The 25,523-nt window shown below is 33.2% G+C and overlaps 2 protein-coding genes across 6 annotated transcripts; one reads left to right on the top strand and one right to left on the bottom strand.

The window, feature by feature from the left end:
• The first annotated feature begins 116 nt into the window (after positions 1 to 116).
• On the top strand, positions 117 to 12,330 carry LOC137820951 (uncharacterized). 4 transcript variants are annotated; one of them, XR_011082717.1, is made up of 14 exons: positions 137 to 331; positions 509 to 585; positions 1,319 to 1,371; positions 2,334 to 2,382; positions 2,458 to 2,506; positions 4,356 to 4,426; positions 5,432 to 5,490; positions 5,608 to 5,700; positions 6,362 to 6,419; positions 6,586 to 6,722; positions 6,796 to 6,852; positions 8,369 to 8,466; positions 11,453 to 11,645; positions 12,021 to 12,330. XR_011082717.1 is itself a non-coding variant. In XM_068625306.1 (14 exons), exons 4-14 carry the CDS (start codon positions 2,340 to 2,342, stop codon positions 12,089 to 12,091), a joined length of 933 nt encoding a protein of 310 aa, XP_068481407.1. In that variant the 5' UTR covers positions 137 to 331; positions 509 to 585; positions 1,319 to 1,371; positions 2,334 to 2,339; the 3' UTR covers positions 12,092 to 12,330. The 4 variants fall into 4 exon arrangements, 2 of the variants coding, with proteins under 2 accessions (XP_068481406.1, XP_068481407.1); XM_068625306.1 differs by having other exon boundaries at positions 11,449 to 11,645; XR_011082716.1 differs by lacking the exon at positions 1,319 to 1,371 and having other exon boundaries at positions 117 to 331.
• Positions 12,331 to 13,921: 1,591 nt separating this feature from the next.
• Positions 13,922 to 20,532, bottom strand: LOC137820676 (plasma membrane ATPase 4-like). Of its 2 annotated transcripts, XR_011082667.1 has the most exons (17): positions 20,132 to 20,532; positions 19,065 to 19,184; positions 18,738 to 18,974; positions 17,764 to 18,525; positions 17,553 to 17,675; positions 17,367 to 17,471; positions 17,126 to 17,270; positions 16,861 to 17,025; positions 16,385 to 16,623; positions 16,268 to 16,300; positions 16,082 to 16,163; positions 15,831 to 15,991; positions 15,567 to 15,740; positions 14,945 to 15,127; positions 14,669 to 14,850; positions 14,436 to 14,503; positions 13,922 to 14,356 (listed from the first exon to the last, which is right to left on the bottom strand). XR_011082667.1 is itself a non-coding variant. In XM_068624860.1 (16 exons), the coding sequence occupies exons 1-16, from the start codon at positions 20,177 to 20,179 to the stop codon at positions 14,260 to 14,262; spliced, it is 2,856 nt and encodes a 951-aa protein (XP_068480961.1). In that variant the 5' UTR covers positions 20,180 to 20,532; the 3' UTR covers positions 13,922 to 14,259. The 2 variants fall into 2 exon arrangements, 1 of the variants encoding a protein (XP_068480961.1); XM_068624860.1 differs by lacking the exon at positions 14,436 to 14,503.
• Positions 20,533 to 25,523: the final 4,991 nt, after the last annotated feature.

Below are 25,523 nucleotides of genomic sequence, written 5' to 3'. Positions count from 1 at the left end.
TTTTTAATAAATCCCGTGCTAAAAAAGTACTAGTACAATAACATAATAAATTAATGAATGGTTTTACCCTTTTTTAAAAGAAAATAAAAACTTATGAAAGAAGTGGAAAGAAAGAAGAATAAGTAAAGCAAGACCTGGTTTGTTCATTTCTTTCTTATGCTTTATTAGGGCACTCTCAACACTTTGTTCTTCTTCCTCTTCTTTCTGCTTCGCTGTTGAATCATGGATCAGAAAGTCGATCTCACCGCTCCCCATTCCGTGGGAACCACTGTCATCGGCGTTACTTACAACGGTGGTGCCGTTCTTGGAGCCGATTCTCGAACCAACACCGGTACACTCTTTCTCCACCTGAAATCCAAACCCTAATTAATTTAGGGTTTTTCACTTTTAGTGTTTCAAATAGCTTCTTCCTCTGGCATATTATTTCCTTGCTTCATTTCTTGAGAATCGAGATTGGATTCTTCTTGTTCATTTGGGGAGTAATGTTCGGTCTTTTTTCCACTTTCAGGAGTGTATGGTGCCAACCGGGCGTCAGACAAAATTACACAGCTCACTGATAATGTCTATGTCTGTCGTTCTGGATCGGTATTCAACTTTCTATCCTTCGTAGATGTCAAATTGTTGTGTTATTTATGGAGATTGGTGCCTGTAATTATTATCACCCTGGATGGATTTGATTTGTGCTTCTGTTACTTGCTTGCTGTGTCTTATATAATTATGGTGTCGAACATTTTTATATGAATTTCCAGCCGACAAAGTTCCATAAACTTTTCTTGTAGACAATAATTTCCAGCAACTTTTCCTATGAATTTGACTGGGCACCAAGTGTCGTCAAGTTTTACTGTATTACCATCTCTCCGACAACATTTCCATCAGAATTTTGAATGACATCATATATTACATTAGCAGCAATAATTTTGGTTAGCCAATTTATGCATTGTTAAAGAGAAGATCACTTACAAACAACTTAATTTGCAATTCTTAAGGGGATAATAGGAAGAGGAAATGTATATATAAGAAATAGGAATACAATTCATCTGGCTTTTATTAATGTTATACCATTATATATTACATTGGCAGTAAGTTTGGTTATCCAATTTATGGAAAAGGCTTCCGTATTCTAGAATCTGGAAAACAAAATTTCAGAAACATATTCCAGATGCTTTATTCTAGAAAGTTGTTCCGGAACGTAATGTGGAAAAGTTGTCTGGAAATCTAAATCCAAAGATGTATTCCGGAATACTAAATCTGGAATACATTTTGACCTGCTCCCCTCACTCTTATTTAAAAACTAATAAGGGTATTTTTATTATTTCAGGTCAGTGTAGGGTCCCCTTCCTGTTGTCGAATTGCAAATTCTATAAGTGGTTTGTAAGTGATCTTCTCTTTAACTATGCATAAATTGGCTAACCAAATGTACTGCTAATGTTGGGGGAAGCAGAGCCCCTTATTTGGGGAGGTTAGACATCACGTGAGATGAGAGAAGAAACAAATAATGTATTTCTTGGATTTGCTCATGCGAGTGTACCACTCAACAGAATTATCTATTAGTAATAATAGTAATGATTAAAAAATAATAAATAACTACTGCTGTTCTCAAGAGAACAATTAGCTCAACTAAACACAATAGCTAAGCTACTTGAAGAGTAGTATTAATTAATCTTTCAATTTCTAACTAAGGGCAAGAACTCAATGCTTTCTGAGAGCTATGTCATGAAACCATTTCTCGATGTTGTAGCTATTATTTTAATGGAAAAGAAACATTTGTTGTTTTATCTTATTTCCTGTTCTCAAGGTCATCAGCCAAAGGGAAATAAATGTGCATTATTGCTTGCATTTATTTTGGTTGACTCAACCTAAGGCTGGGGTATGTTGATATTATTGTATATTTTGTGAGTTAGGTTTGGGAGGAAAAGGAAAAAAAGGACAATTTTTTTAATAAATAATCTCTAATTTGACAGTTTTTTATAATGAAAGAAAGAAAATGACAGATTAACGTAAACGTAATGTCCTAATCTTTTGTTTATTTAAAATTGTTGAACATAATTTTCTTAATATAAAAATAAACAATTTGCTCTTATCTTTCCCTCTAAAAGTCCTATCTTAAACATACGCTTAATGATTTGTGTTGATAGAATATATAGTGATTCACCAACGAGTAGCAGTGTTTATAATGACTTTGAAGATAAAATTTGCATGATGTTAGTGTGCATTTTAGCATATTCAATACTTTTAGTTAAAAATGGAAAATTTATGTAAGTTACCCAGTTCTCTCTTTCTATGCATCGCTAGTACTTTTTCTTTACTGAAACTAAAGGAGCTCTCTTTGTCAGAATTTTATGCAAGATGATGATAATCGATTGGAGATTACCCGAACTAGATGTAAGTCTATCATCTCATTGGCCTTATTTGTATTTTCTACATTACATGTCAGTTATTATATTCTTTCCATGACAGTTGGAAGTTTGCTTAAAAGACATGGAGATTTGACAGAACGTCTAGCTAGGTAAATTACTCTTGAAGATGCGTTTCTTTCTGTTAGAATTTGTCATTGGAAAGTCATCAATGTGCTGATGCTTGAACAACAAATTAATATGTATAGTATTATCATGCTAATTCTTAACTTTGTATACCCCATTATTTACTTTATTGGTTACTTTTATACTATGGGGTGGGTCAGGATTAAAAGTCATTTCATGTATTCAATGAGGAAACTATTGGAGTTCTTGGTCTTTTGACGTGAACATGCATGATTAAATTTGTGTTTGATAAGATGGAAATTGGGAATAATTTAGATAATTAGAGCTGATATTCAAAAATCCGTCAAATTCTGCTTGCTTATCAGGTACTAATGAATGAAAAGCCAGAAAATAGGATTAGGAAACATATTTCATTGTCGTTAACAGATTTTTTTAAACAAATAAAAAAAATTAGAAGTAATATTTTTTGATGCATTAACCTTATATTTCGTACCAGTTAAAGAAAATTGATAATTATGAATTGGGTTTCTTTCTTCATTTTGCTTTGTTTCATTTTCTTTTTTTTTGCTTGGCATAATAAAATAAATATTGGAAAAGGGCAGAACAAATTGTCTTGTTCTAATATTTTCTTTTCATTACACTTAGGGTTCCATCCCACTCTGCCCTCCATATGTATATATACCTTGCTCTCTGTTTTCTTTTAACATTTCTGATTATCGATTATATAACATCACTTCCTATGTACTTTGCTCTCCTTTGTCACCTACTGATAATGTTTTAAGTCAAGAAACCTATCCACTCTTGAAGTTAAGGTTGTGTACATTTGATCCTTGTCACCTCACACTGTTTAGAACCTTGTGCACTGGGCCATACTTTTTCATTTACAGAACAAGTCAGGTTAGAGGTCATTTGATATCATATAGTAAATAGTGTGCTACAGGATTTGAATTGCAGAGCAGTTTTGATAGTGGCTGCAATTTAGGCCAAAACTGCAACATTTTGTTTGATGTAATGGAGCAGCTGTGATGGGTTCTGGAAGCCCTTTTTGCAATGTGACAGCACCATCTTTCCTGAACTTTAGGAATCCATATTTTGCCCTGAATGACTGAGACATTTCTCTGGTAATTTTGTACTTTCTGGCAATATTTAAGGAAAATACTCTTTCCTGTATTTGGATCAAACCACATTCACTCAACCTTCTCCGGCAATATTTCCAGCTTTATCAGGCCAACATGTGATTTATGTGGCCTTTGTTCTCTGTTTTCTCAGACCTCAGTTACTGCTTTATTCCCTTGTTCTCTTTGTTACATCCGTAGTCCTTTGTTGCTGCAGATTCCACGTTCTCTAGCAAATCTTTCAAGTTTAATCTTTTTCTGCTGTTTGTTCTCTTCGACCCCCTTTTTTTAATTCTCATAGTATTTTTAATTTTTTTAGCATTTATATACGTATAATGCAGTGTTTTTGAATATCTCAAAGCTATAATCTGCAGTGGTCATCTCACTATGCACTGTCTTTTTATAACATTTTTTGGGCTGGTTGCTAAATGCTATATGGGGTTGTATACAAAGTCAGAGCTTTTTGTTGCAATGAGATGTTGACATCATAGCATGTGTGTGAAAATTCTAGATTATTAGTAAGAAATATCTCTTCTATTTTTCACTTTTCTTTATCAATGTTTTATCTGTAATTTCTAACATGTTTTGAAAAGGCTTCATGCAATCAAGGTACATTTGGTCACTAGGATGTTTAGTTTCTTCCCTCTTCCTCAGTGAATATCTTGATGCATTCTATGATACTTTTAAGATTATTGTTTCATGGCATCCGTTAGTTGTTGTATGCTGTGGTAACTGAATCTTTTTAATATTGGGTTCATAGGGATTCGGACAAGATAATATTTGAGCGTCTACAGAAAGAGTTTGAAGCTGCACGAGCTTCTCAAACTGAAGGTAGCTTTGACTTTGGTCTTTGGAGATGAATATTTTAATAAATTCGTAGTAGACAGTATATGGGTCTGCCTGGTCTCAATTCCCCCCCACATTTATTTCCTTTGTTGCACTCTAGTCTAGCTGATATAATTCTTTACCTTTTGTCAGTGGTTCCTTTTTTTGCCTTTTCAATTTACTTATTAAAATGTTGACATTAATTTAGCCACTCAGTTATAGAAAGGGTATCATTTGGCCCTCCACATAACTTTGACATTAATTAAGTCCCTCTATTATAAAGTAGCACCAATCTAACCCCGCACCAATCTAACCCCTCAATCAGATTGTGATTTGTGACTTCAATTTAGTCTTTAAATTGGAAGCTTCATTGTCAGTACACAAAAGGTTAACTTTGACATTGATTTTCTTGATTGAGGAGTTAAATTAATGCCAACTTTCTTTGGAAGATCAAAGTGATATTTTTGCTGTATCATATGGGGAAATGTAGTTATTTATATTATATTGTGTGTATTGCAAGCCTGTGTGCCAGAGGGGACAAAGCACTGACTGGATTGGGTTGAAACAAGGTAACCAATAAACATTGAATGTAAATGCCAATAAGATTTTTCAGTGCCTTTGGCTCAACCCAACATAAACATAAGTTGATGTTAGTGTTAGCTATCTATTATTTGAAATATTACTGTTAAAATGTCCAAATTTCTCAATATATTATATACTAGTAAGTATTGAATTGATTCCTAATAAAATAAAAGATCTAACTGCTGTTGATTTTTGCACATCATGTAGAATAAATGAGGGCAATTTATCCTTGGAATAAGAGGGATTGAATAGAATAAACATTCTATAATTTAAAGCATTTTAACTAGGGAAGATTATTAAGACGTTACTCTTTGTTCAGTTGCCAATATATACTCTGTATTATCTGAAATACTGACCAACGTCTTTTGTTCATTTTTTTCTGTACAGATGTCCAGAAAGTGTCTCTTAACCACTGTTTTTTTCTTGTAGAGATTTGTTTAGATGGGGATGCGTGGAATGATGGTCTACTAGCTACAATAAGAGAACGGGTATTAATTATTGATTGCTTCCTTCTTTATTTCATTTGTTCTGATATTTGACCTCAGTGGTATCTGTAATTATTATTATTTTTTTCAGTTTAACTATCGTTGTTTGCATACTGTCAGGTGCATATGGAGTCAGACAGAAAAGCAATGCATGGCGATGCTGACATATTATCATGTCCTCATGAAAAAATTACTTATAAAATTGGAAACAAGGTAGTATTACATGGCTACACCTGCCTTTCACTGCAAATGATTTGTTTTTCAGTAAAAAATGTTATACTTGTAATAGTTTTAGCATTGATTTCAAAGATTCTAGACCTTACCCCAAGAAAGGAAAAAAAGGCACAAGTGACAAGGTAAAAGATTTGAAGTTCGGGGTCAAGTATATTTCAGTTGGGTAAGAGAGAGAACGAGAAAATCAAAGTGCTTAAGAGGAGTTGGGGGTGTATTTTATTCTATGAATTGCAGTTATTGTTTAGAAACTACTAGTTTTGATTTCTGCAATCATGTGATGAGGGTGGATGGAGCAGATCACTTTCGTTCTTATGTGTGTCTCTATTAACTTGTTATGGGACTGGAAGTTATTTATGGCTCCTCTTTGGTACTGTGATCATGGATTTTTCAAGTTAGTTTCCTTTGCGATGTGCAGAGTGACTGGCTTCCTTGCTACATTCTTCGTTTTTTCATGTTTCTTGTGTCATATCTTGATCTTCCTTTGTCATTAATAACTTCTTAATCTCCCCCATCTAAAATAAAAATTGTTGGTCTGCCTGAGTGTTTGAGATTGTGCTTAGATTAGTTGGTATTTTGTGTCTTAACTTAAGCAGCTCATGATTTTCTAAATATTGGAATTTGGTTGTGTATTTGTTAACAGGTAATTTGCTGTTTGGAAGGTGCAAGAATTGGTGTACAGTATGAGACATCGTATGCTGGTAATTTGCAATCAAATTTCTCGAGTAACTTTTCACAAGCACTACTACATTATTTAGCTCATAAGATTAAGAAGATAGAGGCTGGATCTATTCTATTTGCCCCCTCCTTCCGTTTTGTCTTTTCCTTGATGATGAGAAGTGATAAAGCCTGTCCATTTATTGCCAGGTGAACCTTGTGATTTTTACCATTGTGTGCTGGAGAGTAAGTCATTTCTTGAAAAAATGACTGTCCTTGAACACACAGTTCCATTTTTCCTGCCAATACGTGAAATAGAAAATGATCTCCTTTCATCCAATGCAATGGTAAAGTCATTTATATATATTGCCTTTACACTGTAAAGTCATTCTAATAATTGTTTTATTTATTTGCTTTCAGAAATTCATAGATCATGTTGGAGATCTATTGCAGGCTTTTGTGGATAGACGGGAACAGGTAGATTGTTCATGTATGTAATCATTATGAGAAAGTTTGATTTGTCTATTTTTTGGAATACCAATATTTTGTTTTCACAATCCACATGAATTTGTTGTTATTTATGGTTCAAAGGTTTACAGTTATACAATTATGCAAAGCAAGTTCTTTCTGACTATTTTACATTCATGTCCAGAAACATTTTATCAACACTTGGTTTACTGCACTAAAAACTGGACTTTGATGAAATATATTTACTTGTATTATTTTATATGCTGTTGCTAAATGACACGTCATTGTTAGTTCTGTTTTGCCAATCACTATCTCCTGGATCAATATGGTGTGTACTTTTGAGATGACCCCCCTCTCACCCTTGTTTTTTTCTGTAAAATTGTGAATTTTTTTATTGCAGGTTGCAGTACTTTTTTCAATCCCATTTAAAAACATTGATTGTGAAATATATCAAATCCGGTATCTTGTAGGATTTACACCTTTCCTTTGATTCATCAAACGAATAGTTAAATAGAAAATGCTGAAGCTAAAATATTCAGTTGACTTTCTTTTTTGCGAAATCTTTAATGACTTTTCAGTTGTACATAGAAGAACTAAAAGTTAATATTCAGAAATACATTCTTTCTCAGCATGCAAAATGTTTATTCAAAATTGTTCTAATAAATGCTTGAATAGTATTTAAACTATTCAAATGTCCCAATTGCATGAAGTTGGAAATGCACAAAATTTCCTGTCTTTTGTCCCTTGTGTGTGAGGACTATGATTGAATAATGTCTGCATTAGTGTTAAATATTGGGTTTGCGTTAGAATTTGACATCTGTCCCATAATGTTTGAAGAATTTAATTAGAATGCATTAATAGTGTAAATATTTTTACTGTCATTCATTAGTGGTTTGTACATTCTTTCTCAGCATGCAAAATGTTTATTCAAAATTGTTCTAATAAATGCTTGAATAGTATTTAAACCATTCAAATGTCCCAATCGCATGAAGTTGGAAATGCACAAAATTTCCTGTCTTTTGTCCCTTGTGTGTGAGGACTATGATTGAATAATGTCTGCATTAGCGTTAAATATTGGGTTTGCGTTAGAATTTGAGATCTGTCCGATAATGTTTGAAGAATTTAATTAGAATGCATTAATAGTGTAAATATTTTTACTGTCATTCATTAGTGGTTTGTCATGTAGTGAGATTGTTGACTTTTTTAATACTTAATTTAAAAGTCATCTAGGTTGATTTTAATTTGATGACAATGTAAAAAATCTTTAAATTGATAGTACATGAAAATTGTGTTCTAAGTAGAAGGCTTATTTTTATTTTCTATATTAGTTTTATTTACTATTTGTACTATTAAGATTAAACATGGACCATTACTAAGTATGTGCAATACATAAATTTATCAATCATTATTTGAAATTTGAGAAATCTCTGCAATGATTAAAAACCTTTGCTTAGAAGTTCTTTTATGGCTAAATTATTCTGATACAAAAAACACGTATCTTTGTTCTCTTTTAAATATCATGCAGGTCAGACTTATAAAGGAACTTTATGGAAATCAAATCAGAGAGCTGTATCATAGCCTTCCCTACCATATGATTGAACTTGTATTGGATGATTCTGATTGGTTAGTATCTTGTATTACTCTTGTTTTTCAGAACCATTTTTCTTCAAATTTTTGGTAGCTCTTAAATTTTTCTTCCCTCTAGTGCTATCAATAGTCTGGTGGTTATTATGCTTGAATTATCTAGTAAAATGTTTGTTGAGGCAAGATTGATGAAGCAAGTGGTACTGGGGTAGTGATGTATTTTCCCCCCCCCTGGACATTCTAATGTGTGATTGTTAGGAACCCAGTAAAAAGAAATCAAGACACACAGATAGGGATAGAACTCTGAAAATTCCTCTGTTTATTGTGGTTCTCTGTTACAGGAAAACAAGCCTTCAAAGGGAACAACCTCCCTTTCTCACAAGACTATTCCTGTTGTCAAAATCTAATACTCAAAAACTGCCCTTCCCAAAACCTGTTGGTCTTTATTTAAAGACCAACCATACTCAACCAACATTGATAGGATCCATTCCAGCTTTGATCGGAATCTTATGGTCAATTTCTCTGTTGGGTGGTAGCTGTTTGGGTTCTTCAAAAACCCCTTCATACTCCTTCAGGACGTTCTCCAACTCTGCTGCTTGTGACCCTGTTAAATCAACAAAATTCTGGATAATTCTGGACTGGTCTAAGACTGAAAATTCAGCATTTTCTATAACCCACACAAGGGATACCACTTCAATTTCTTTCTCTTTCTTTAGAGCTTTTGGAGTCACCAACATTCGAGCTAATTTGGGCTCTCCCCGGATGTGCACTTTGCTTTCCTCCCCTGCAGAAACTCATGGTCAAAGTCTTCCAATTAATTTTCACTTCCCCAGAGTCGCCAACCATGCCACTCCTAAAATCATGTCCACCCCTCCTAGCTCAAATACGAAAAATTTCTCCCTAATTCCATAGGTTCCCAGTTGTACTTCCACCTCCGGGCAACAACTGCTTGCAAATTTTTTGTGGCCATCCCCTAGCCTCACTGTATAAGTTGGTGTTGCTTCGATATTTAAACCCAAGTGACTTACCAACTCTGTTGAAATAAAATTGTGACTGGCCCCACTATCAATTAACACCAGTGCGGTTCTCCCCTTCACGGTGCCTTGTAATTTCATGGTGTGTGGCTGTGTTAAACCTCCGGCAGAGAAAATGGATAGGTCCATTTCTGGATACCCCTTCTCTTCGTTCTCATCATGACCATTCTCTTCACTCAGATCCCCCTCCTCTTCCGCACAAATGATAACCCTAAGATTTTTCTCTGGACAGTGGTGCCTAGGGCTATACGCCCCATCACAGTGGAAACACCTGCCCTCTTCCCTTCTTCTAAAGCGTCCTCGACCCACGGTTCCTGGTGCTCTCCTCTGGCCGAGCCTCCCTGTTGGCTGTCGTCGTCTCCTTCTTGGCATTACTAGCCATGCTCGTTGCACTCGATCCACCGCTTCCTCTCGTCACGTCGACGCGACTCAGTATTCCTGATCGACTGAATGTGGTGGCGTTCCTGTAACCGCCGTTCCCCTTAACCTCCTCGTTGAACGCTTCCTCTACATTAAGAGAAATCTCCATCGCTCTCATCACTTCTTTCGGATCATGGGGTCGGATTTGATTTTGAATCCTAGGTTGTAACCCCGCAAAAAAGTAGCCCAGTAGCTGTTCCTCTCCTGTTTGTGGGGCTCGAGATACCAATCCTTCAAATTCTTGGATGTAATCCTCCACTCTCCCATTCTGTTTGAGCTTGGCCAATTTCTCGAAAACAGAGCTGTGTTCTTTTCCCCCAAATCTGCGAATCAGAGCTAAAGAAAACTCCTCCCAAGATTGGTTCTTGGAATTCTTTTTCCAGAAAACGAACCAAGAACTCGCGCTGCTCTCCATGTTGATGAACGCTAGCGGTAATTTTTCCCGTGCTGAAACATTTTGTACTTCAAAAAACTTCTCCGCCCTAGCCAGCCATCCGATTGGGTCCACTCCCTCAAACATCGGAAGTTCTATTCTCCTGGACCATGGTCTCCATTCTCCTTCCTCCTCCACATCCGATTTGCTACTTTGTTTCACCCGCTCCTCCTTTCTTTCTTCCCCATTTACTGAACTTTCTCCTCCGTCAGATAATCTGTCCCCCTTCTTGAGGTCTCGCAGCATTTCCTTGATGTCTATGATGCTGTCCTTCAACCCATTAATGTCATTCCTTAATTCCATCATCACTCTTCCTTGATCGCTGGTCAATTTTTCCAAAGCACTCGTCCTCTGTTCCATCCTCTAATTTTTTCTCGCTCAAACTCCCTTTGGATCCGGCAGGTCGGACCAATTTGTTTGGAACCCAGTAAAAAGAAATCAAGACACAAAGATAGGGATAGAACTCTGAAAATTCCTCTGTTTATTGTGGTTCTCTGTTACAGGAAAACAAGCCTTCAAAGGGAACAACCTCCCTTTCTCACAGGACTATTCCTTTTGTCAAAATCTAATACTCAAAAACTGCCCTTCCCAAAACCTGTTGGTCTTTATTTAAAGACCAACCATACTCAACCAACAGCTAACCGCTCCCTTAACGGTTCCTATTATTTCTCCTATGATACACCTTCCCTGTCATTTCCTTATTCTTATTTTCTGTCCTAACAGTGATGCTACACTAAAAGTAAAATGTGACTAGTTTCTTTGCTTGGTTAATATATGTTGATTAACCTTGACACACAAATTACTGTTTTGGAATTGAGTTACAATTACCTTGGCATCAATTACCTGTCTCCAGCTATATTTTCCTTCTATCAACGTTATTATGCCATAAATTTTGGTCAAGTAGCTGGGGTGCTGGGAGAAATGGCTCTTATGAAAGGAAGATTCGTAGTTTACAATTTGATTTGTTTGCACCTTAATTAAGAAGTTCATTTGTTTTATTTAAAATTTATTGACATTTCTTTGTGTCAGAAGCTTATTATTTAAATTTCTTCCAATGAAATTGGATATACATGCGGAGAGAAAAACTAACAAAATGTTAAGATATTTTGTGCTCAAACAATTTTTTTGTTTCAGCAAGGTGACAGTCAGCCTTCGATATGCTGATCTAATTTCGGTGCTCCCAACTCGAATATCAGTGTTAGGCTGGCCAATGTTCAATAAAAGTACTACAACTTTGAACAGGAAGGAAGATGGACTCTCTGGAAGTCATTCTACTCCAATTCGCTTAACATATGCAGAAGATGCCTTACGAACCATGGCTTTACCAGAAGGTGCGTTAAATATATTTCATTGCTTAATGCAGTTTTCTATTGCGTGTGAGCACATGATAACAAGTTAAAAATAGATTCTTTTATGTTAAAAGCATGAAGTCATTCAATACTTGGAATTTTAAAGTAATTTAAAATAGTTAACTGGGTGTATTTAATGATTTTGTACCATGTACTCGTGGACACACAATAGATAGTTAATTTATTGGAACATATTTTTTTTGGCTTTTTGTTATCAGCTGTTCATGTCCTTATCGGATGTGTACAGCTAGGTGAAGCTATCACACGAATGAGTTCGGATTCTGAAATTTTTGCACTGCTCTCTCTACGTATAGTTCTCTCTCTATACTGACTTTTTATATTTTGCTTCCATTCCAGCATACGCAGAGATTGTATTAAACTTACCACAAGCGCTTCAGCAGACGTATCATCAAAAAGCCCCCGCTTAGTCTAGATTCATCTGTAAAAATTCTTGGTAGAGAGATGTTAAATATTAGAAAAAGTAACTTCAAAATTGTTACGTCAGGATAACTTAGCAATTGTATCTTGGCCCCTCGTGGCCTTGTTGTTCCTTCAATGCCTACTCCAGTGTCTTGTATAATTACTACGACAGAGCTAGGTTTACAACTTTTCGAACTGTTACATTTATCGTTTTTTCATAATTCAATATATGTATAAGTTGGTTTCATACAGTTCCATCTTTTTACATGGCAAACAAAAGTGCCAAGTACGAAACGCTTGGCCATTTGCTAATCGTTTAAAACTGGGATTAGAATAAATGATTCTTCATTTTGAAGTAAATGGCAGAGTGCAATACTACTATTGCGGATGAAATGCACTTGGGATTTGGACGGTTGTGTTGTTGGCTTGAGAGGACTACAAGTCGAGATGTTCTAACGCTAAAACTTGATTTTGATAGTTAATTTTGAATTGGTTGGTATTTCAAATAGGTATGAAGTACTGAAAATAGGTATGATTTGGACAGATTTTTAGAGATTCTATCGACAGCTAAAAGAAAATTGGCAGTCACCACAGTCGGAATACATCATTGTAAATGGTGCTGTTCGAATAGACTTGTGGTTTCGAAAATCTTTAAAGTGGAATGCACATCGAATTTGTGAAATTATCACTTTATTCCTTGGAATCTCTATCTCCAGGTACCGCAACAAAATAACTATAATTATTGTGCCCAACTTATCTCCAAACAGACAAGCGTTAGTGCGGTACGCCGACCACCAAAATTCTTTTCAAGAACTTGCAAGAAAAGAATTTTTTTGATATTGCTACATGGAGATTATTAGCTACACTTCCCATTTTTATAAACAGCCATGGAAGGATAGATCATACCCCTGAAGGGTTTAATCCCATGTATTAACAGTTCTCATCCCTAAATAAAAAGGCTATGCTTGTTTTTTATTTTAAAATTTTCTTTTGTTTTTAAAATCAACTAAACAAGGTTATCAAACAATAGGTAAAGGATGGTGCAAGCCACATGCTAAACTGAGGGAGAAGTTAAACAAGATGAGAACAAAAAGATAAGAAAAAAACATTTATCTTTTGTTTCTGATTTCTTGTTTTGAAGATTAATTTTAAAATTAATAGATTTTAAATGAGAAATTGATTGCTAAGTAGTGTGAAAATGTTTTAAAAAAGAATTTTTGAAACTAAAAGAAGAGAGGAGAACCAAACATGAAAGATATTGGTAATGACTAGTTTCTATTTTTTTGCAGTAGTTAAGTTTAGGGCATCTCCACCTAAAATATTATAAGAGTGTTATTCCTTGCGTTCATATGGCATATCAGACAGGAGGAACAACTTAGCCCATAAAAAAGAAAAAGAAACGTACAAAAGGAAGGACCATCTTATGCAGTGGAGTTGGGTTGGGGAATCTCTTTAAAAGTCAGTATCAGAGTCCATCTTCCTTATCTGATTTCAGATTAGCACATTACCTCTCACATCTAATTGCTCTATCTGGTGTATCAATTATAATGAACAAGAAAATATATTTTGTTAACTTCCTCAAAACCCACCTCTAATGTGTCTTCTCAACCTTATGAACTTGTTTTCACCAATTCAAGAACACAACATCCATTTGTCTCATTGGTTTAGATAAAGGTAGAGAAACAAAGATACTATTAGCGTGACAGCATAATGGTTAACTTTACCAATCTTATTTTCTTTTGTTTAATTTCAATTGTGAGGTATTATTAGGTGCTTCCACCATCCATTGATCGTCCTTGTTATGCTGGACACGAACAAAGTAAAAAAGAACACGGAGATTGAATTCATTATTGAGCTACGTTAATTAAGATCGAAAATATATAGTTTTGTTCATCAGAAAAAAAATTACAGAGCTTAATAGTGACCTTGATATCATTTAACACTCTCAAAATAAGACGTAAGTAAATCCTATCTACCATGTTATTTGGTATCTAAAGAGCATAGCATCTCCTCGAGCTACTGACATAGATGAAAAAGAAGAGTAACCATTCAAATTTTCACAAAAGGACCTTCATCCTAATATAAAGCCACATTAACTTAGGTCTTCATTATATTTGTTGTTTTTTCTCTTGGAAAAGCTCCAGAGTGATTTCTTGTTGAAGATTGTCCAGACTTCTTAAACTGTGTAATGCTGTTGGATTGTGTCAATGTCAAGTCCTTTCAGCTTCACCACTGACTCAACATGCCCTTTCAGAGTATGAAGCTCCCTGAGTCTGTAAACCAATAGATGAAATATATCTGTTAAGACATTATCACTATTTTATAATTTCCACTTCATGAAGGACAACTTACATATAGCTCCTTAGGTGCTTTTATTGATGTTTTCCAATTAGAATTAGAGTTTCATCTAAGTGTAATTCCTGTAATAAAGGTTTAATGCAAATTACCAAGATGAAACTCTTATTATGATTGGAGAACAAAATAAAAAAAGTAGTTATAGAATTACATATTGTCTCTCCATCAATCCTTTCACACACAAACTTATGCCACACAATGACTCTACAGAAATGGAATCACTGGTTTACCTGGCAACCTCAGCACGTCTCTTAGCTTGTTCAGCAATCTCTGAAAGCTCCCTATAACTATTCTTGTCATTGAAAAGGTTGGTTGTTTCAGGTGGCTGAAGACCGTGAAGAGTTCTCTGTGCAGTTGCCCACTGTGCTTCTCTCTCTTCTTTTCCGTAGTCTTTCTTTGTAGTGAAGGCAGTCTGTCATAAACAAGTTTTGAGTTTTGAAGTTTCTGGATTAAGATCAACAATGCAATTAGCAATAAAATAATAATAGTAAAGATGAATAAACTACCTTGTTCTCCAAAAGATTGTCCCAAGCCTTCCCACTCAGAACATAGCGGATTGCGAATTTAAGTATATCAAGCGGAATATATGTCACTAAACTGTAGAGCCAGATTACGCCAGCCCAACCCCATCCCATTCCCTTAATTCTTGCAAATTCCCAGTTAGCATATACTGCTAGAAAAGTTGCCACCTGTCAATCATGAAGCAAATTATTATGGCCACAGAAGAAAGCCAAACTGCCAAAATATTTTTGAAGTAACCAATCATTTTTGTTGCTAACTGAAAGAGCTACTCATTAGATTTTAAATTTGCCAATAATTATTGCTTCCAAAAACAATAGAAGTATTGATTGAGTCTATTGACTTGATTTTGATTCCGTTTCAATGCTAAGTTTAGTCAGAGATGTGGTTATTTTTCACTGGTGGATGTAAATGTTACTAGCTACATGGTTTTAAGCTTTAGTTTACGTTATTTTATTAATGATGGATGTGGATGTGAAGTGAGGGACATGTGCAAGATCATGAACACCAGGCTATTGACAAAACATAATGACAGTGCTTCAATCGCACAATCAGAAGAGAAACTAACAAACAACCATATGTACCAGTTGCTGATAATAGGAGAATTACCAGCTGTGCAATCATAAAAGCACCCAGTAGGAGAAGACCAGGTCTTTCAACATAAGACCAGCTGCGGGACCTGGTGACAAAAATCAGTGCTTGACTTATAATACTGACTTGTAGGTACAGGGCTGCCATCATTTCTCCTGGGCTGTTTCTTATAGACCTCACACCAAACTTGTCCTGCAATTGGGAAAATTGTGCTTATGGCTCTTACAATTTTCTCCATTTGGTGGTGATAATATTGAGGAAAACGAAAATATAAACTATTACCGAGAAGAAATCGGTATCCTTCATGATCCAGAAGAATACTACTGTCATTAGTGCCATGTAAGTACCTAGCACAACACCAGTGGCAAATATCTCCCTCAGCTTCCAGCTGTCTGGCAGTGGAGATGGTTTCACTCGATCCTTGGATATTGTCATGATGGTACCTATGTTATAGGGGTGAAGGGAAACAAATTAAACTTTTGCACAGAATAGTCTATATAAACAGCCCGAAGATTAAATAAATGTTTTCTTACCATCGTTTAGTATTGCAATAATCAACACCATGAAGGGTGCAAAATCAAATTTCCAAATCAATGCAATAAACATGAAACCGAACTGCCACAGAGAAATAGATCACATAAGTTACATGAACCATGTATATATATGTGTTTGTAAAAATGTTGACATGTTTTTTGAGTTAGCATATTTTCTGCACTTACCACTATACGAATGGTGATTGACACTGCATAGATCTGCCATAATCAACACTTCTGAGTTAGGTTGTTAAGATACTAAATAAAGTCAAGAAATTAAATTATAGATGCAAGGAAACTAACAGTATAATTCTTCATCCTTTGGAAAATTGCCCTACTGGTGAGCACTGCACTAATTATGACACTCAGACCAGGTTCAGTGAGGACAATGTCAGAGGCACTTCTAGCAGCATCTGTGGCGTCAGCAACAGCAATTCCAATGTCTGCTTTCTTTAATGCAGGGGCGTCGTTGACACCATCACCTGTCATTCCACATATATGCTTCCTCTCTTGCAGCCTCTTCACGATTTCATATTTGTGTTCTGCCAAGTCATAGTGAGAGGAAAAAATGAATAAAATGTTATTTGATTTGAAACATGTCACGATGGAGTTTAGTATCGTTAACGAATGTAGTATGTAGTCCCATGTCACCAGCTTGCAAAGAATCCATCAACGTTGAACAAGAAAAGGATGTCTATAATAGATTAAAACAAAAAAAATGTGTGATGGCGTGATGCTATCAAGTACCATGATGGTTATTATCCTGGACAAGGACCTACCGGGAAATACTCCAGCAAATCCATCAGCTTTCTCAATCAATTCATCAACTGGAAGAGCTGAAACAGAAGCATCCTTGCTCTGACCAAGCAATGAAGAAGACGGGTACATGTTTGTTCCCATCCCAAGCCTTCGGCCAGTTTCCTTGGCAATGGCAAGCTGATCACCTAGAGAACAAGAAACCAACAAACAGTTTCTAAGCTACATGATTTCATTTTTAGTTAGAAACATGAACTACAAGAAAGAATGGTCTCCCTCCAATCTTACCTGTAATCATCTTAACATTCACACCAAGGTTCAGAGCTCTTGTGATGGTTTCCGCACTATCGTGCCTTGGAGGATCGAAAAGTGGTAGCAGACCAACAAATTGCCATGGTGCACCAGGACTATCCTTGTTTTTCTCAGGTACATCCTGTTATGCAGAGGCCATGCAAACAGCAATAGATGAAGGGTATTCAAATAATTAATAGGTTGGAGAAAAGAAATGATAAATATCAGCTTCGCTAACCTGTTTAGCGACACCTAACGAACGGAGCCCACGCTCAGCAAACTTGTCAATCACTCCATGAACCCTCTTTCTGACATCCTCTTTGCAGTTGCAGAGGTTCAATATCTAAGCCAAGAAAAAGAAGTACATTAGTCATCTAAAATGTTCACAAATGAACCAAATAGTGCTAACAGAGCACATGTTTACCTGCTCAGGAGCACCTTTGCTAGATCGATGCCAACTTCCATCAGAATCAATGTAAGTTAAAGCAGTCCTTTTGTCCACAGGATTGAAGGGAAGAAAGTGGACCTCCCTGATACCAGCTCGTGCCTGACAAATTCACAGTAGAAGTTAAATTAATATTTCTTTTATCTTCATTTATCCCAAATGATAGTGAGCATCGTTTTGACATATTTACCTCCTTTGGATCAGCAAGCATCCCAACAATTGCAGCATCAATAGCATCCTGATTCTCAGTCCTAGAAGCTCTAGCTGCAAGAAGAATAACAAAATCCTTCTCAATACCCTTAGCAAAAACCTCAATCAGGTTTTTGTCAACACTGAGCTTATTTAGGGTGAGAGTCCCGGTTTTGTCACTGCAGAGGACATCCATTCCTGCCATTTCCTCAATAGCCGTCATACGTTTTGTAATGGCACCTTGCTGTGAAAGTCTGTGAGAACCAATAGCCATAGTTACAGACAAAACAGTTGGCATGGCAATTGGAATTCCTCCAATCAAGAGAACCAGCAGATTGTCAATCCCATCTCTGTACTTGCGGTGTTGTATTGGGTACATGACTATGAGCTCAATGATTATTCCAACCGCAATGGAGCAAATGCAGAAGTTACCAATTGCTGTAAGGACTTTCTGGAAGTGACCAACTTGGTTGGTGCTATCAACCAGATGAGCAGCTTTGCCAAAAAAGGTGTGCACCCCAGTGGCAATCACCACTGCTTCTATCTCACCCTTCTTAACGGTTGATCCAGAAAACACTTCATCAGAGGGATTCTTTGTCGCCGGGAGAGACTCTCCTGTCAAAGCAGACTGATCAACACTCAGAGCATCACCCTCCAGAAGACGGGCATCCGCAGGAATGATATCTCCCAGTTTGATGCTGACTATGTCTCCCGGGACCAAAATTGCAGCATCTTGTTCTGTCCATCTCCCATCTCTGAGAACCTGAAATTTTTGCGCCAAGTTTCATTTCTACTCTTTCTCTTTTTCAGCTTTTAAAACACCTTTCAAAACTTCATATGATGAACAATTAACTATGAAGTAGTGTGAAACTGTGCTTAAAACCAAAAGACGACAAGGGAATCGAAGAGAAACTTCAACAACTGAACATAATGCATGATGTATGGTACAACTTTGGATAATTAGAGTGAGGTTACCTTGGTCTTGGGAGCTAAGCCAGCCATGAGTGCAGCAGCAGCATTACCAGCATTGTTTTCTTCGATGAAACTGATGGTGGAGTTAATGATCAAGAGAGCAATGATACCAACGAAATCTTGCCAATCCGGAGGCCTTCCTCCGCCATTGGCCAAAGCAATGGCCATTATAGCAGCAGCTTCCATAACCCATGACAAGGGGTTCCACATGAAACCCAAAAACTTCAAAACTTTGCTTTCCTGTTCATCACGCAACAATTCAATCAGGAATGAAAACCAAATTTAACTGCTCTCACACTGAAAAAAAAAACATCAACAAAAGAAAAACACCTTTTTCTCTTCCAATTTGTTTGGTCCAAAAACTTGAAGCCGACTGGCTCCTTCGTCCGATGTTAGACCTGCTCTTGAACATTTCAGCTGCTCAAACACTTCCTCCACTGGAATTCGTTCCTGAAATTATCTCACACTGTCTCGTTATTTCTCCAATTGCATGCCATCACCAACCAACTTTATCTTAATTCTTATCAACTTATACAAATTTTGTGATGACTATTTTGAAACCCATGCTTAAGATAATTTCAACTGGTTCACAACAATTAAACTCAAGAACAAATAATCAAAATTCAAACATCATAAATTGAGAATTGTGGCGTATGCACGTCATATCAATCAGAAAAATATTAAATACGTTGATATAATAGTAATTGGTATGCAAAAGAAAACATGCACCGAAATAGAATATGTTGATGGGTTGAGGGACACGCGTCAGCACCTAGATGATTCCTTTCTTTCCGTGCCACACTAGCTCTCACTTTTTTCCGTTTCAACACCTATCTCATCTATACCACCCTATTCTGCTAACTATATATATATATATATATAAAATAAAAACACTTATTGAACTTACGGAATATTTTTTCTGCAGTGATTTGGTATAGTAAAAATACACACGTCAAAATCCAATTAAAAGTTGAAGATAAATTTTAATGATGGGAAGAAAGGAACTGTTAGCGTAAAAAGGGTTTTCTGGTTCACGCGACCAAAGGGTCCACACCACCTTTTCCCTAAACTCATAGCTCTAATAAATGTTCATTGATATACATAGATATAACGTAAAACTCATTCTTACAGGTAGATATGACAAGTAAATCTGTTTTGTGATCATCAACTATATCACATAAGAAGAAGAACATCATTCTGCATATTTATTAACTTTGATTATCTATAAGATGATATGCTGACAACTCTATAACAAAAGAGTAGGTTAAGAACTCGATAACAAAAGTTGTAAACATGTAGTGCATGTGAGAAAAAAGTGAGCATGATGGTTAATGGAAGAATGAGATAAAGAAAAAGAATAAGATGAAGGTGTGATATATGTATGTATATATATATACCAGATCAACGTTCTCGTTTTTGATTTCCTCAAGGCTGATACCGCCCATGTTGGAAGGTGTGGAGTGGTGTTGTTGCAATCAGAATGGGAGAAAGAGAAGAAATATGTTTATGTGGAGAAGAAGGAGAAAGATATTGCAGAGGGTGCAGTGGCTTATGGGGGGCTTTATATATATGAATGAATGAATGAATGAATAGGTGTTAGAGATTTAGTGGTGGTGGTGTGGTGGGTACCACAATCCAGCACTTTTCTGCATTGACCTGCAACTTCATTCATGCTATCAGGGGTAGGTTTAACCTTCTACTTCTCCTTTTTTTATCAACACTTTCTTTACTTTTTCCACACCAAATTTATTCATTCTTCTTTCTACAAATATGTTCATCATAGCTAACAATCTGGCTCAGATTAAAAGCTCAAAGAACAAATACTTTTATAACTGTCAGAAAAAGTTTACTTCACAATTGCCGTTTACTGTCAAAATTACTCCATCTTTTTAATATGAGTGTTTGAGAAAAAAATTATTTCTTTTTTTATTATAATCTGTTACAAGTTTTTAATATATTACCACTTTTATTTAATTCTCATGTCTTTATGTAGAACAAAACTTAAATAATACGTGCTAATTTTATAATCGTCTTTTATTATCTATTTTAATGAAATCGCATTCTAATCAAAGAAAATTATAAAAGAAATCAATTTTAGAAAAAAAATAATAATTAGTTAAATTAAATTAGAGATTATTTTAGAAACTATTTTTTTTTCTAAATTAGTTTCTATTATTGTTAAATGATTTTAAAATTGGTATCTAATTAGAAACCAATGTTTTTCTACCAAATTTAGAATTTAAAATAATTGGTAGTTAAAATTTTGGTAGCTAATTAGATACCAATTTAAAAATTATTAATTATTTAGAAATCAAATTTTTTTTAATTTCATTTTAATTTAGTGTAACTAATTATTTTTTTATTTTTGGGTGATTTTCTGGTAGTAAATGTTGTTGGAAAATAATACTAACAATATCATTATATTTTTAAATCGTGTCCTTGGATATATCCTTATTACGTAACAGTTTTAATTTGAAATATAATATACCATGTTTATTTTTAGATAAAAGTTTAGATTGGGAGATGTAATTAAAAAAATCCCCTTTTTACTAATATTTAGCAATCACATCAAAACTTAGTTTTTCTTTTAAAAAATAATTTTACCCTCATTTTTTAGTAATGTTAATCATGTTACTCAAAACCATTTGAGAGAAAATAATAATTACGATATATAAAAGAGAACACCAGTGTGGAACTGAGATTGTTAATATTATTTTGTTTTTAATATTTCTATAGATATTTATTATTTTTTGAAAAAATGGCATTTTTTTGTTCACAAAATTTTAGAATAAAGAGATACAACATTTTTCTATCTTTTCTTCATGAGAGAATCTTTGTGACTTATATATTACATGAATTTAACAATATGTGGAATCTTTCAACAGGAATTAATTACTTTCAAATTTAAAATTAACCATCATGAAAAGTCACTCATTTTTATCAATAACTTAATTAACACTTATTCCATTTACTAATTTGCATTTAACCATTAAGTCAAGATAAACGAACATGAGGAAATTTAATTAAACGAACATGAATAAATTAATATGCAATCACGATCACATGAGGAAATAATTAAGACAATTGATTTTCTCAATTGTCTTAATTATTTCACATGAGGAAATTTAATTAAACGAACATGAATAAATTAATATGCAATCACGATCACTTTAAAAGGTTTATGATGAAGTTATTGACATGGGCTAATCTTTTAATTATATAAAAAATGTGGTAAACTTAATGACTATTAATTAATATAGTTAACTCTTTAAAAAAACATAATATATATGCATAACAAATTATTGAACTAATTAATTAAGTTTACCGAAACTTGTTCTTAATAAGGGAATCCTTATCTTTATCTCTATGTGCACGTGCATTTTCTTTTTTAACTTTCTATTAAAGTTACTCTTTTAAACTCATGAGAAAAGGAAATCATTTGTTTTTTTTTTCTTTTAAAAACTATACATTTTTAAATATTTTTTTATTAAAGATTTACAAGAATGAGGAGGAAATTATTCTATTTTAAAGAAAATACATTAAGTAAATAAATATGAAGTATATATTAGTTTTAATTTATAAACCTAATATATATATATATATATATATATGAGTTTTGGTGTGCTAATGGATTGCTTCACAAAAATAAATTACCAAAGAAGGGATGGTTAGGTGTATTTTGATGAGAATAGTGAGAATGAAGATATAAATTGTACCTTAATTCTACTACTAGGACACGTAAATTGGACCAACCATGTTACGTGTTATTGCTCCAAAATGTAAATTTTAAAACCATTTTGATGCAACTCAAAAACTCCTTTATTCTGCAACATTCTTCAACAATAAAGACAACTTAAAGCCTTTATAATTTAAGATACTGGTTTTAAAGTTTTTTTACAAAAGAATAGATTTTTAAAGAGTATAAAGTTGAAATTATTATTTGTGTGCTCGTGAGTGTAATGACTAAATTATAAAAATGAATTATCAATCAATTCATATGAGATATTAGAACTTCACTTCTAACTTTCAAATTTTAAAAGTAAAGAATTTGTGATTTTTTTATTAAATTATAAATCCTAAATTTTAAATCTTAAATCATGTGTTTGAATTGGAAAGTGAACGCATGAAAGTTTGAAGGAGGGGATGTACGAGGATTTGAGAGAAAAGTGTGAATGTGAAGAAAGTGAGTGTGTTGTATGTTCAGATTGAGGTATGTTAGAGTGAATGTATGTGAGAAAAAATAATTGAAATTTGTAAATGATAGAATGATTTTAAGAGTATTTTAATTTTTTTAAAGATGTAAAATATAAAATTACAAAATTATCCTTGATTTTAAAAAAATTAAAGACAAAATATAATCACATACAAGAACATGAGTTTCTTCGCTAATCTCTAGTTATCTGAAAATAAATCCTAAACATTTATTTTTTATTTCTACATGGAGAGTCCATCCCTAAAAACAAACGCATTGTAAACATGTTCATTCCCACTTAATATATTGTTCAGATTCTTAAATTATAATAATATTTTTCTTAAAAATGATTTTTTAAAGACCTAAAAGTTGTATTTTAGGTGGAAATAATTATTTTCAAATGATTTTTTAAATTACTAAAAAATAATTTAAAAAAAATCAAATTTAGGAATTGAAAGTTTATAGAAATGTAATAGGGTGAAGAATGAAAAAGGTGGAAAAGTTGGCAATACATGAATTTGTGGGTGCAGCAGGTACATGCACACTAAACAACAGAAACAGTAAAGTGCAAAGTACTGCAGAAAGACTCTTCCAATACAATTATCCATTTTGGTACATGCATGAGAATGTATAAAATTAATTAATTTGTTGAACTGAATTTTGTTTTACTTTGTGCTAATATTGAAGTAAATAACAAGTTTTTATCCAGTTTTTGGGTGTGGAATATATAGAGAAGAATTGGTGTTGTGTTTTATCTGGAAGAAACACAAAAAGCATAATTGCATTGGGAAAATAATCATTATTAGAGCCTTCCACACAAAAAACACAAATCATTGCGCAATCTTCTTCCTCTTTCTCACTTATTATTATTATTATTATTATTCATCTCAAATTCTTCTTCTCTGCTTCATCATTCTGCACTTCATAGATTCTTATTCTCAATGTAAAGACTATTTACGTCATGTTAACAATTTTCTAAGCACTCCTATTCAGGAATATATTAAAAACTATAATACAAAAACTTTAAATACGCGTAATTATTTTTATAATTTAGAAATAGAAATTAAAAATGACATTTATTATATTTCAGGGGAGGATCTAACTCATTATCAGTAATGTTATACGAAACGAAAATATAATAAAATTAAAGAGAACATGCAAAAATAGTTTAAGGCAAATCAGAAAATCATTTTTTATTAACAATAGTAAATAAATAAAATAAATGTGAAAGTGATTAATCTTGATCTCCAAAAAAAATATATACTCTTAAAAAAACTCCAAAACAAAATGAATCCCTATTCAACCTCATACACTCTAAAAAAACCAACAAACGATCAAAACATCAATAAGAATAAGAAAAGATAATAGATTATATGTTGTGAAAAACACATCAAAAGATGCATTAGTCAAAATGAGACGTCAATTCATTTTATACTTTTGAATATTTTTTATATATTTAAAGATATAAATAGATTATATTTAAAAATATATATATTTTTAATTTAAAATATAGATAAAATAAGAAAAAACAGGACACGTATTAAGAACTAATTTTAAGTTTAGTGTTTTTTTTAGAAAAATAACTATAATGTTATTCAATCATAAATTACTTTATATGATACGGTTGTTTACAATAATTACTTTAAGAGTCATATTACCAGTGTTTTTTTTATTGGTTGAAAGTATATTTTTTCATGATTGTTAGTTTATATGAAAGATAAAATATTATCATTGTGATATATAGTATTAAAATTAAAAGAATTTAATGTTGGTTTGATATTATATTGTTGACTTAGTAGTTTTAGAGGCACATCTATAGTTGAATTTAATTTGTGCTTACTTACAAATTTTATTTTATTTTAAAAATATTATAGAAAACAGGATATTTGTTAAATAAAAGTTAATGGCTCATTAAGGACTAACTTTTTAAAGTATAAACAACAATAAAAATAAAATTAATGTTTTATTAGTTTAAGTTAATAAACTATACATCTATAATAATCATAATAGAGATTAATTTTTATAATATTTTTTGTATACAAATTTATTTTTAATTTTTTACCTTTTATTTTATATTTTTGAATCAACTTTTTAATTTTCATGATGTCCACTCATAATCTACAACCGTGGGGAATAAAAATTAAAATATTTTCATAACTATTTTTTCATATATATATATATATATTGTTATAGTTATAATAATAATTATATTAATTTTTATTTGTACTAATTATTTTTTATTATTAAAAAATGTAAAAAATTAAATTTTATTTTTTCTAAGATTCTTAAAAAAGTTTATTGGTTCTTCACTTGTTTTTAATAATCTTCATACGAAGTCAGATCCACAAAATAAATATATATATATATATTATGTATATATTTTATTATATATATTAATTATAGATCTGACTTCCTATAAAAATTACTAAAAATAAGTGAAAAATTAATAAATTTTTTTAATCAAAATAAGTTTTCTTTTTTCATACAAATGTGTTTTTGTATTGTTTTGGATGATGAGATACAATTTGTATATGTATATATAGGAAAGATAAACTTCACTTAGTTTACATTTATAATAATTCATTTGATTCTTAAAT

This window comes from Phaseolus vulgaris, chromosome 9 (assembly GCF_000499845.2).
Source record: "Phaseolus vulgaris cultivar G19833 chromosome 9, P. vulgaris v2.0, whole genome shotgun sequence".
Classification (NCBI taxonomy): Eukaryota; Viridiplantae; Streptophyta; class Magnoliopsida; order Fabales; family Fabaceae; genus Phaseolus; species Phaseolus vulgaris.
Note: the sequence above shows the minus strand (reverse complement) of the source record. Positions and strands in the feature narration are given on the sequence as shown.

What these genes read in the sequence shown, in the direction of transcription:
- LOC137820951 (XM_068625305.1), top strand. Translation starts at nt 223, where the DNA reads ATGGATCAGAAAGTCGATCTCACCGCTCCCCATTCCGTGGGAACCACT. An exon ending in ATGTCTGTCGTTCTGGATCG is followed by an intron (nt 586 to 2,333) that starts GTATTCAACTTT and finishes TCTCTTTGTCAG; the next exon opens with AATTTTATGCAAGATGATGA. An exon ending in ACGAGCTTCTCAAACTGAAG is followed by an intron (nt 4,427 to 5,431) that starts GTAGCTTTGACT and finishes TTTTTCTTGTAG; the next exon opens with AGATTTGTTTAGATGGGGAT.
- LOC137820676 (XM_068624860.1), bottom strand. Translation starts at nt 20,179, where the DNA reads ATGGGCGGTATCAGCCTTGAGGAAATCAAAAACGAGAACGTTGATCTG. An exon ending in CAATCACCATTCGTATAGTG is followed by an intron (nt 16,164 to 16,267) that starts GTAAGTGCAGAA and finishes TCTCTGTGGCAG; the next exon opens with TTCGGTTTCATGTTTATTGC. An exon ending in TATTGCAATACTAAACGATG is followed by an intron (nt 15,992 to 16,081) that starts GTAAGAAAACAT and finishes CCTATAACATAG; the next exon opens with GTACCATCATGACAATATCC.